We start from the raw sequence: 12,150 nt of genomic DNA, 5'->3' as shown, positions 1-12,150 counted from the left end.
TCATGCCTCATCAACTTGACTGGAGGTAACTATAAATATCAAGATACCAGTGCCGTTGGAAAATGTTTTTTTGGGAGTGTTAAGTGAGGAATTGGGGGGTGGGGTTAGCTGGCCAGATCCTGAACTTTTGATTTGAGTGCATATTGGAGGGTGTGTGAACAATATTCTGTGTTTCCCTGGTCTCAAGTGCCAGTTTTAATAAGCAAATGAGGTCACCTTGAGGCTTCAGACCTTCCTTTTTGATATTTAGTTTATACAACCATTCAACTGAATCATCTGACATGCCTTTCAATTGGCTTCTAATTAGACAGAGAATGTAAGTAACCTCACCCAGCCCCATGTAACACATCTTATCTACCTCAGGTGCATTACCTTCAATCACCCATCCACAAAATATTCTGCAGCAAGAGCTTGTGTGACAAATCTTCTGCATGCTGAAATATCATCTGGCACGCTTGCTGTTCAGAGTGAAGAATAGCAATTCCAGGACCTCAAATCAATGGTGGGTGAAAGCCTACAACTCAAACATACAATAATGATGGAAGCAGACCACAAAACTTTATTTCAACTAGGCCAGTCAGTTAAGACCAAATTCTTACTAACAATGACGGCCTACCGGGGAACAGTGAGTTAACTGCCTTGTTCAGGGGAAGAACGACAGATGTTTACCTCGTCAGCTTGGGGGTTCGATCCAGCAACCTTTCGGTTACTGGATCGCTCTAACCACTAGGCTACCTACCGATAATGACTTTAAGTAGCATAAGCACTTCAGCTCGCATTAGGACGTAGAGTTATAAAATTGAAGTGCATCCAAGCTGTTTTGAGCTTGATATTAAGCTAACCCACATACTGTATAAATTATACATACATTAATTCAATACATTTTCATTTCAATTCAACACCTCATTTCCACAAACTTTTGTTGGAGATTGTTTATTTACTTCCAACAGGGAATTTCTGTGCTGGCAAGCATACAGTGTCAGAGGAATATAAATCAAAACAATGATTACGGTTTCAACTCTTCAACTCACTCCAACTGTTTGCTGAACCGGTGGTACGGGCCAACTGCCATAATTATAAGTGATGGGGGAAAAAAAACATTATGCGGTTACGTCATTCTTTGATGAGAGCTTCTGGACGATATGGTTGTTCGGGGGCCTCTCCTGTCTGCGTCAATGGTGACACAATCACCTCACTAGGGTAAAAGGCCAAACGTGACCTGAGTTCAGGCAGTGACCACTATAATTACTTATAAACAGTATTAAGATATAAAAGATTCAAATGTCGATGAACATTACAATGCACCCGTTCCATGTCATTCTCATATTATTATGCAAGCTACCATTCACAATTGGTGTTACCTCCCTCCGTCATTAACTATTTATAACTCCGGAATCAGCACAATGTAAACCAATTACCTTGAATACTGTACAAATCGTCAACAAAGTCCAATATAGATATTTATACATAATCTGTATTCACATTGTAACTAGCATATGATCTGTCCAGCAGAACACAGAAATTATATTTATATGGAAACTGAAACAAGCCATTTGAACTTGTGACTTGATTTATAAATGTTGCGTACACACAAAATATGCATGCCTGTTCTCACACAAAAGTTGGTATTTATAAAAACTGAACTTTACATGAGAAAGTGCTATCCTCCCGCAAACTTTAGACCATGCATACACAGTTTCTAGTGGTTGAAGTCCTGCATTGCAAGAAAGCAAACAACGTAGCATCATCACATTCTAAAATAATTTGAAATAAGGCATATATATTTGCTATTATTTATTTAATTTCCACAATCATTTCACCTTTGATGGTTTCGAAATAGCCTACAGGCAGACAAGTTCAGATGGGACGAATGGTAGTTTATCACTCATTTAAAATTGTACCCACTTCCCAGTAGTAAATAGATAAGCTATTTCAAGCAGCCTATTTTGCTCTATGCGATCTGAAGCGCAGTTTAACAGTAGAACAGATGGTTCACAGGCCATGTCCGAGCACTGTGATGTGAAATGTCTAGTGTAGATATTTAATTTACAAACATAGTACATATCAACCATCGCAGAATAAATTCCTCACCTTTTCTGGCCATGATGAGTTTATATTCTTGTAGTAGCCATACAACAAATTACCACACGCATCTCATTTAACTGGGATTATTAGTTAGGCTATTTATAATTTTGCTCTATGTATCCGACAGGGTGCGCGGTTTATAATATACAGTAGAATTTGACAGGTGAACAGACAGTTGATATTTTGCATTGAAGTGTGTAGGCTACCACTAAGGTCACTGTTTACATTTTACAGAGTAGACAATGTATCAGAATTCGCGGGCAGTGCAGCATATTTAGGTTCGGGAAAAGGTTCATGCAAAATGTTGCATTTAACCGGTCTGTTTACAGGTCCACAAGAACATGCAATTGTTTGTCGTTCAGAAAATTTAAAATACCCAGATTTACTCCACCTCAAAAACACCCATCATGAACCTTTTAATGCCCTTATTTTCGGTATAGTTTGAAAGTATTGGAATTAGGCCAAGACAGTATCTAAAGGAAATAGCAATAGAAAAGAAAACATTTAGCCAATCCCTCCAAAGACATGTGATCAAGGTCACCATTGCTATTTCCTTTAGATACTGTCTTGGCCTAATTCCAATACTTTCAAACTATACATAAAATAAGGGCGTTATTGTCATCACAAAAGGTGAATGATGGGCATTTTTCAGGTGGAGTAAATGCTCGGTCACAGTTATGACAGGTCTGATTTACAATGGGAAACCTGCATATGAATGGCGTGTGCCAAGTTAAAAAATATTGAGATTTTTCAGAAATGGCGCACGCGGCTATTTAGTGTTAAATGTACGCAACAATTATAAATTAAGCCCCCGATGGCTACTTGGCAAAGTAGAAACTGAAAACTTTGGCAGTAATTGTAGTTCTCTTCCATTTGATACCACATGATTACTTGATCAATTCACTGTGGCTAAACTGCGATTTTCACTGTAAAGTACAAAAAGTATCACACATACAAAGAGAGAAACAAAATAACACGAAAACATTGTAAACATGTGTCGTTCCCTGTAAAAATGGACCACCATCCATCACGGCATGACCCATCCTTGCTTCACCATGGAAACAGAGCACATCGGGTCACTTGTGAGAAAGCACTTGTGTGTGGACAGGCTTCGAGAGTCTCTCCTGTCAGATTGCCTCTGACTGTTCTCTTGTTCAAAGAGTGAGTCACTGATTGTGGTTGGTTTTTGATTGGTCCTCTTCAAACAAGTGTGTCTGTATAACGGAACACAAACCAGCCACCCAAGATACAGACTGTTAAGCAGGTATTACATTTAAGATCATTGTAAACTTGCATTTGAACATCAATACTGGATTTTCATTTGAATGGGAGCGCTGGCCTTCAGAGCTTGAATTTGCCCCCAGGAAAGGCATTTCCTTGTTTTTCGTTTATTTCAATTTTTTTCTATTTCCCTACAGTGTCAGACATAGGCTTGCTAGCTTGTTTTAAAAATCATAGTCACAAACTCAGTTTGGAGCACCACCGATGCAAAACATGTGATGGGTTGCAACATTCAAACCAATCACTAGTTATACTCCACGCCTTTATATTTTCTTCCTGAGGAGAACTTCGCCAGGCTTTCGAAATGCAGTACAAGTAAAATTTTGGACACGCCTACTCATTCAAGGGTTTTTATTTTGACCATTTTCTACATTGTAGAATAATAGTGAAGACATCGAAACTATGAAACATATGGAATCATGTAGTTACCAAAAAAGTATTAAATCAAAATACATTTTATATTTGAGATTCTTCAAAGTAGCCACCCAAATGTCAAGAACTTTTTAAAGTTTCTTCGAGTGCAGTCGTAAAAACCTTCAAGCGCTATGATGAAACTGGCTCTCATAAGGACCGCCACAGGAAAGGAAAACCCAGAGTTACCTCTATTGCAGACGATAAGTTAATTAGTTACCAGCCTCAGAAATTGCTGCCGAAATAAATGCTTCACAGAGTTCAGGTAACAGACACAACATCAAATGTTCAGAGGAGACTGCGTGAATCAGGCCTTCATGATCGAATTGCTGCAAAGAACCCACCACTAAAAGGACACCAATAAGAAGAAGACTTGCTTGGGCCAAGAAACATGAGCAATGGACATTAGACCGGTAGAAATCTTTTCTTTGGTCTGATGAGTCCAAATTTGAGATTTTTGGTTCCAACCGCTGTATCTGTGAGACGCAGAGTAGGTGAACGGGATGATCTCTGCATGGATAGTTCCCACCAGAGTGGAGAAAAAGCAGCCAACAAGCTCTCAGCATGTGTGGGAACTCCTTCAAGACTGTTGGAAAAGCATTCAGGGTGAAGCTGATTGAGAGAATGCCAAGAGTGTGCAAAGCTGTCAAAGCAAAGGGTGGCTCCCTGGAAGAATCTCAAATATATTTCGATATGTTTAACAATTTTTTTTAGTTACTACATGATTCCATGCATTCTGCCATAGTTTCGATTTCTTCACTATTAGTCTACAATGTAGAAAATAGTCAAATTAAGAAAAACCCTTGAATGTGTAGGTGTCCAAACTTTTGACTGGTACTGTACGTGAGTAGCTCGACGTCCGAAGCTAGGGGGTAACTTACCCAATATAATGAACAGAGTTATGATCCTACCTTGGTCTCTACAATGCGGTGGTAAGCAGGGCTGCTGAGCTCATCCAGTGTCTCTGTCACAGGTTTGTTAAGTGTCTCAGGGAGAAGGAGACCCAGGCAGCCAGCAGAGATCCCACTGAGACAGAACACCAGGAAGGGCATAGAGGTGTGTAACTCTCTCTGAAACACATAGCAAACAAAACACAGCTTAAGCTTGAGGGGTTCAAATGAATACCATACATTATGACAGAAGGCAAAACAAAACTTCGGTTTACCACAATTTGAACACTTAGAAAGCCCAAAGTGGTCCTCGTACTTGAATACAATTGTGAAAACAAAAAAAGACTGATGATTTTTGTCCCTTGTCATATTAATGATATTCTGCTGACGTACCATAGAGGGCACAAAAGGGGCCAGGATCCCCCCGACTCTGCAAGACATTGAGCAGACCCCAAGACCAGCATTCCTGACATCAAGACAAAGCACTTAACATTATTTAAACACCTCTCCAACATACAAAACCATATTGCATTGTGAGAATTGACACTCATATTACACAAGCAAAAATGGGAGAATGGCACCCTCTACTGTACTTCATAGAAGTAATTTAGTGGGATCTGTTTGCACTGCACTCACCTTACAGCAGTGGGGTACAGTTCAGTAGTGTAGACATACACTATGTTGAAAGCCGCACTGACCAACAGCTTTCCTAACAAAGCTAAAGAAGTAGCATTGAACAATGCCCCTAAATAATAAACAAATAGATTAATAAGCAAAATAATGAATCAAAGCTATCTAATATACTGTAGATGGAATGCCCTTACCAGCAGTTACTGGAACCAACATGGTGCATAGACACGACAAGCCAGCTAAAGCCAGAAAGCTGGCCATGGTTTTCCTTCTCCCAGCCCTAAAAAACAGGCACAGATTCCAACTGTTTAGCACAGCTGAGGAGAATATATGGTCTTGTGAAACTATTACGATTCAACTTCTGAATTATTAACCATAAATCAAGACATTTATTCAGTGCACCACTGACACTTCAATTCATAGAATATCATCACAGGTGGTGAGAATCTTACCACTGCTTGTTTATGAAATAGATACAGAGAGGGTAGGCTGGGAGCTCCACTAGTCCATACAAGGCAACACTGAAGTAGCGGTTCCCACTGTCCTCACTGGCATTCATGGTCAGCCCATAGTACACCAGGCTGCAGGAATACCTAAAGAACATCCACAGACAGTGTCAATCTAAGTTTGGTTATGTTTAAAGTCTTCAGTGTGAAAGGACTTTAAAACAATGTATACTGAACGTACGCATCGTTGTGAGCTGTTGATACCGTCTGTGCACTATTAATGACATTGCAAAAAGCGAGTCCCTCTGGTTTCCCAGTGGTTCAGCTCATGATGTGCTAACTCACCAGACATACATGAGCACCACGGTTCTCCAGCGGAGCACTGTGTGGGTGAACAGGTCGAGGAAGCCAGGGCCATTGTTGCCCTGGTTACCAGTCTTGACAGAGCCAGGACACATACGGAGCTTTACTTTGGCTGCAGCATTGCTGTTCCCATTCCGCACAGCTATATACTGCAAAATCTCCTCCGCCTTCTCCGTGTAACCACGGGAATACAGCCAGCGTGGAGACTCCGGGAGAGTCCTGCCTCAGCCAGAAAATCAAGAACAAGAAAGAAAAACAGGAGACGAAAAGGTCAACTTGCTATTTGTTTCATCAGCAAACTACAGTCTCACACATGCAGTAAAATGTATTGGGAAGGGTGTCAGTAAAAGTTCTAATGCAATTGCTTTCTTGGAATAATCATCCTAAAAAAAGTGACTTACACACAAAGTAGAAAAAACAGGACGCCAGGAGAATTAGCTGCAGTTGCCAGGGTACGCCATGGTCTGATATAGTAGCCAAGGGCACCAAACAGGGCAATACCCACAGCAAAGGTCATATTAGTCAAGGTCCCTGAAAAACAAAACACCAGACAACTTTTAAATAATTTGGAAAAAAACACTTTCCAATAGTGTCAGACCACTTTCTTACAGTGCCTTGCGAAAGTATTCGGCCCCCTTGAACTTTGTGACCTTTTGCCACATTTCAGGCTTCAAACATAAAGATATAAAACTGTATTTTTTTTGTGAAGAATCAACAACAAGTGGGACACAATCATGAAGTGGAACGACATTTATTGGATATTTCAAACTTTTTTAACAAATCAAAAACTGAAAAATTGGGCGTGCAAAATTATTCAGCCCCTTTAAGTTAATACTTTGTAGCGCCACCTTTTGCTGTGATTACAGCTGTAAGTCGCTTGGGGTATGTCTATCAGTTTTGCACATCGAGAGACTGACATTTTTTCCCATTCCTCCTTGCAAAACAGCTCGAGCTCAGTGAGGTTGGATGGAGAGCATTTGTGAACAGCAGTTTTCAGTTCTTTCCACAGATTCTCGATTGGATTCAGGTCTGGACTTTGACTTGGCCATTCTAACACCTGGATATGTTTATTTTTGAACCATTCCATTGTAGATTTTGCTTTATGTTTTGGATCATTGTCTTGTTGGAAGACAAATCTCCGTCCCAGTCTCAGGTCTTTTGCAGACTCCATCAGGTTCTCTTCCAGAATGGTCCTGTATTTGGCTCCATCCATTTTCCCATCAATTTTAACCATCTTCCCTGTCCCTGCTGAAGAAAAGCAGGCCCAAACCATGATGCTGCCACCACCATGTTTGACAGTGGGGATGGTGTGTTCAGGGTGATGAGCTGTGTTGCTTTTACGCCAAACATAACGTCTTGCATTGTTGCCAAAAAATTCAATTTTGGTTTCATCTGACCAGAGCACCTTCTTCCACATGTTTGGTGTGTCTCCCAGGTGGCTTGTGGCAAACTTTAAACAACACTTTTTATGGATATCTTTAAGAAATGGCTTTCTTGCCACTTTTCCATAAAGGCCAGATTTTTGCAATATACGACTGATTGTTGTCCTATGGACAGAGTCTCCCACCTCAGCTGTAGATCTCTGCAGTTCATCCAGAGTGATCATGGGCCTCTTGGCTGCATCTCTGATCAGTCTTCTCCTTGTATGAGCTGAAAGTTTAGAGGGACGGCCAGGTCTTGGTAGATTTGCAGTGGTCTGATACTTCTTCCATTTCAATATTATCGCTTGCACAGTGCTCCTTGGGATGTTTAAAGCTTGGGAAATATTTTTGTATCCAAATCCGGCTTTAAACTTCTTCACAACAGTATCTCGGACCTGCCTGGTGTGTTCCTTGTTCTTCATGATGCTCTCTGCTCTTTTAACAGACCTCTGAGACTATCACAGTGCAGGTGCATTTATACGGAGACTTGATTACACACAGGTGGATTGTATTCATCATCATTAGTCATTTAGGTCAACATTGGATCATTCAGAGATCCTCACTGAACTTCTGGAGAGAGTTTGCTGCACTGAAAGTAAAGGGGCTGAATAATTTTGCACGCCCAATTTTTCAGTTTTTGATTTGTTAAAAAAGTTTGAACTATCCAATAAATGTCGTTCCACTTCATGATTGTGTCCCACTTGTTGTTGATTCTTCACAAAAAATACAGTTTTATATCTTTATGTTTGAAGCCTGAAATGTGGCAAATGGTCGCAAAGTTCAAGGGGGCCGAATACTTTTGCAAGGCACTGTATGTGGACGGACTGACTACAATTGACCCTTTGTCCAATCCTAGTCCCCCCTTCCTTAGTTACTGTAGCTGGTAAACATTTGTCATTGTCATGATGATTATTTGTACCTGTCATGGCCCAATAGGCCTTGCCCACATACTCCTGGGTGAGCACAAAACAGACGAGGGACATACCCCCATTCATCAGACCCACCAGCAGGCGCGACAACGCAAACACCTCATAGCTGGGAGCAAAGGCTGTGGCATAGCCAAACACCACCTCAAAGAACAGAGCTGAGAGAGAAACAGAGAGCAAAAAAGTTGGTTTGTCAAAGAGAAGGTTGCTTAAAGAGCATGTTATCAATGATGTAGCAGTCCACAAGCAAAAGGTTGTTTTTTTAAATTATGAATGATGAGGCCTAACCATAGCTCTCAGATGTTTACCAGTGACACTATTAGCTGGGCTGAAAAGCAGCCTGCAAGGAAGCAGTTCAGAACAACATTTCCTAACATTTCCTAATGACTGCTATATCATATCAGCCACTCATTAAGATCAAAATATGAAAAGTTATGAACCTCATTTGTCACCTGTTAGGAAGACTGGTTTCCTTCCAATCTTGTCAGAGAGGGGTCCAAAAAACACATTTCCTATCAAGACCCCAGCGAAGAACAAAGAGCCTGCCAAGCTGACCTTGTAAGCCTGTTGCTTTAGAAGGAACCACTAAGAGAAAATGAAGGAAAGAGACAGGAAGATGGCATTCATAAATTATCATTGTGTAGATTATTTTTAAGTGTGTTAAATACCATACACAGGTGTGAATGACGCTACATTCTCAAGCACGGCACATTTTTGCTCCTATTGAATCATGAACGGTGACCGCTCACCTCCGTCACAATGGAGTTGACATCCTCTGTAAATGTAACGTGTTTGATGAGCTCCTCATAGTTGGAGTGGTCACCTTGTTCAATGTGGTATTCTGGTATAGCGCCAATGAGCACAATGAGCATGGACTGGCATGCCATATACACCTGGAAAACAAAACCAAGCTGAGTGCCAAGCAAGTAATAAAGGCCTAGCTACCCAAGTGATCTATCCATCACTGGTATTTAATTAGCTAGCTCCTTTCACACATTCTGCATTGGAACAGCCTGACCTGCTCAAATCCTCTGAAATTCCGGAGATTGGTATGGTAGAGCTGGGGAGCTCGGAAGGTACCGGAACGCATAAAAAAAATAACCCACCTTTATAATAAAGCATTGAATGTATATCAACACATTTGCCGAGTGACATAGGGCAGAAGAGTAGAGCCACTTACAGATGTTACACACATGGGGACATTATTTTTGGGGCCGAAGGTGCCGGAATTGTTGGGGCCTTTTATAGACACATTTCATGCAATTCTTCGTAATTTTACATGAATCTTTTTATAATGCTGCTTTCAAAACTGGGAACGCGGAGCTGGAAAATCTCCAACTTCAGTACAACTGGGAAATAGGGAAAAAAAAGCTCTGACTGTGAAAATTTGTTTGGGACATTCATCTAACTCGGAATTCCAAGTGGGGAACTACCTGAAGATGGATCACTGATGTCATGATTGGACTTCGTTTACTCCCCCTGAGTTACCAGTTGTCTTGAAAGCACCATAATACTGCACAAATGATCGAAATGACAAGCTACTTTGACACCGAAACTGAGATCAGTGAAAACGACCCTGTCTTGAATCCATATCAATAGCCTAGATTTATGGAGACAATGAGGAAATTATATATTTTTAAAATGCTTTCCAGTTTCACCCAATGATATGCAGCTCACTCGCTGGTGATGGCATATTAGTGATGGCGTTAATTCAAATTTTTACATTGCAAAAAGTTAATTATCTTGAGGTAAAGTATTCAGCCAAATAGGTTCCGGAATGACACAGCCACAGGTGTCAGATCCTGTTCCAGCAGTCATTTAGCAAATGCTCTTATCCAAAGCGACTTACAGGAGCAATTAGGGTTAAGTGCCTTGCTCAAGGGCAGAAACATTTTCCACCTAGCCGGCTCAGAGATTCGAACCAGCAACCTTTTGGTTATTGGCCCAACGGTCTTAACCGCTAAATTAACGGTTGTGAAGGAGGTTGTCAAGGAAGTTGTCAAGGTAAGTGAATTTGTGTTTACACAAGTCCTCCCGCCCTCACCTACCGTCCACCAATCATGTCAATGCAGAGCTATATGAGACCTCATTTTTACCAAATTTGAGGCGCAAGGCGATGCGGTATGGTGCTCAATTTGTCCTCTGCGTGCCTCCAGAGACTTGGTAATTGCGTCACACCACCCATACAGCGCCTCCGAAACACATTTTCGGAACAAGCATAAATTGGCTCTTAGATATTGGGTTATAGGATAAACCATTTGTCATATTTCATTTATAAGTTATATTCTTCAAGAACTGAGTAAAATTAATTAAAATGGCCATTGAACAGCGGGAAATATTGCAGACTGTGGCTTTAATGGGTATGCAAATGACGGGAGAGATAGCTTGCTAGGATTCAGCAAGCTACTTCAAAGCTTCTGTGATTTCATTATCTAGCCAACTAACGTTAGCTAAGTAGCTTAGCTATGGCTGGATAACAATAACAGCGACAGACTACTAGCTGGCTTGCCCCACACTAAGTTTGACCACATACTATAATGCATTCAGAAAATATAGTAAATGTATTAGATTGCTAGCTAATACAGCTAGCTAACTAGCTGTGGCTGGCATACGTTTTCCGCGAAAAAAAAGGAAAGTTAATAAAACAAACCTGTAGCAACACAAGAACCAGCACCATCTGCTTCTGATATGATCCGAATTCTCCGACTAGTTGAAATGCCTCTTCTAAATCCATTCCAAGAGGAAACAATATTCAAGCACATCACACCAATTTGACAGACTGCGCAAACATCATTTCGCAGACGTGGATTACTATCACATGTTATCATATAGGGAAGCGTATTGGTCAAGGAGACGAAACAGAATACGGCGCATGCGCAGCAGTAACTAATTGGGCGAATTCGTTCTGAACGTATGGATGGAATGGATACACTGTGATCAATTGGAGGCTAAAGAAATGAGCGTATAGAACTCTGAGATAGCCTCCAGGTAATGGCGATCATTCAGGGCAGGTTTTGAGCCCCACATTTTTAGCATGCTATTTTGTCATTTATACGTGTCACATATCAGTTTGCATTTTTTTTAAAAAATAAAATAAAACATCATTGAGTTAATAAAGCCGCATACAAACTTGGTCACTTTTTTTATTCCTTGAGTAAGCCACCTCAAAATGCTGGTGTTTTAGCCTAGCTCAGTGCTTTCAAATCAAATCAAATTGTATTGGTCACATACACATGTTTAACAAAATGCTTGTAATGCTTTTTCCGAGTTCTGTGGTGATGGGGCAGCCAGCAGAAAATATGGAGCGTAGGGGTTGGTAATGTTCTCTAGTTGCGCCGTGATTGGCTCAGCAAAATCTAAGGGTAGAGCTTAAAAATTCATGCCCCTTCAGTGCTACCATAGAATTACATTAGAAGTGCCCATCGAAGAAGGCACAAGGTCAATGGCCACAGATAAAATTAAGTCAAATCAAGTTATACAGTGGCAAGCAAAAGTATGTGAACCCTACATGAATTGGTCATAGAATTTGATCAGATCTTCATCTAAGTCAAATCAAATCAAATAGTATTGGTCACATTCACATGGTTATCAAATGTTAATGCGAGTGTAGCGAAATGCTTGTGCTTCTAGTTCCGATAGTGCAGTAATATCTAACAAGTAATCTAACAATTTCACAACAACTACCTTATTCACACAA

The 12,150-nt window shown here is 40.6% G+C and overlaps 1 protein-coding gene across 3 annotated transcripts; it reads right to left on the bottom strand.

Moving 5' to 3' along the window:
- Window positions 1-917: 917 nt before the first annotated feature.
- Window positions 918-11,265, bottom strand: LOC139381366 (solute carrier family 22 member 15). 3 transcript variants are annotated; one of them, XR_011628547.1, is made up of 13 exons: window positions 11,104-11,265; window positions 9,203-9,346; window positions 8,906-9,038; window positions 8,447-8,611; window positions 6,508-6,637; window positions 6,089-6,325; window positions 5,750-5,890; window positions 5,492-5,577; window positions 5,304-5,412; window positions 5,061-5,133; window positions 4,689-4,847; window positions 2,671-3,299; window positions 918-2,558 (listed from the first exon to the last, which is right to left on the bottom strand). XR_011628547.1 is itself a non-coding variant. In XM_071124839.1 (12 exons), exons 1-12 carry the CDS (start codon window positions 11,185-11,187, stop codon window positions 3,252-3,254), a joined length of 1,509 nt encoding a protein of 502 aa, XP_070980940.1. In that variant the 5' UTR covers window positions 11,188-11,265; the 3' UTR covers window positions 918-3,251. The 3 variants fall into 3 exon arrangements, 1 of the variants encoding a protein (XP_070980940.1); XR_011628548.1 differs by having other exon boundaries at window positions 918-1,820; window positions 1,942-3,299; window positions 11,104-11,263; XM_071124839.1 differs by having other exon boundaries at window positions 918-3,299.
- Between the last annotated feature and the right edge of the window lie 885 nt (window positions 11,266-12,150).

This window comes from Oncorhynchus clarkii, chromosome 23 (genome assembly GCF_045791955.1).
Source record: "Oncorhynchus clarkii lewisi isolate Uvic-CL-2024 chromosome 23, UVic_Ocla_1.0, whole genome shotgun sequence".
Classification (NCBI taxonomy): domain Eukaryota; kingdom Metazoa; phylum Chordata; class Actinopteri; order Salmoniformes; family Salmonidae; genus Oncorhynchus; species Oncorhynchus clarkii.
Note: the sequence above shows the minus strand (reverse complement) of the source record. Positions and strands in the feature narration are given on the sequence as shown.

Coding starts and splice junctions, on each gene's coding strand:
- LOC139381366 (XM_071124839.1), bottom strand. CDS start 11,187: ATGGATTTAGAAGAGGCATTTCAACTAGTCGGAGAATTCGGATCATAT. Junction 9,347..11,103: donor TGGTTCTTGTGTTGCTACAG/GTTTGTTTTATT, acceptor TTTGTTTTCCAG/GTGTATATGGCATGCCAGTC. Junction 5,891..6,088: donor GTGGTGCTCATGTATGTCTG/GTGAGTTAGCAC, acceptor GATGTTCTTTAG/GTATTCCTGCAGCCTGGTGT.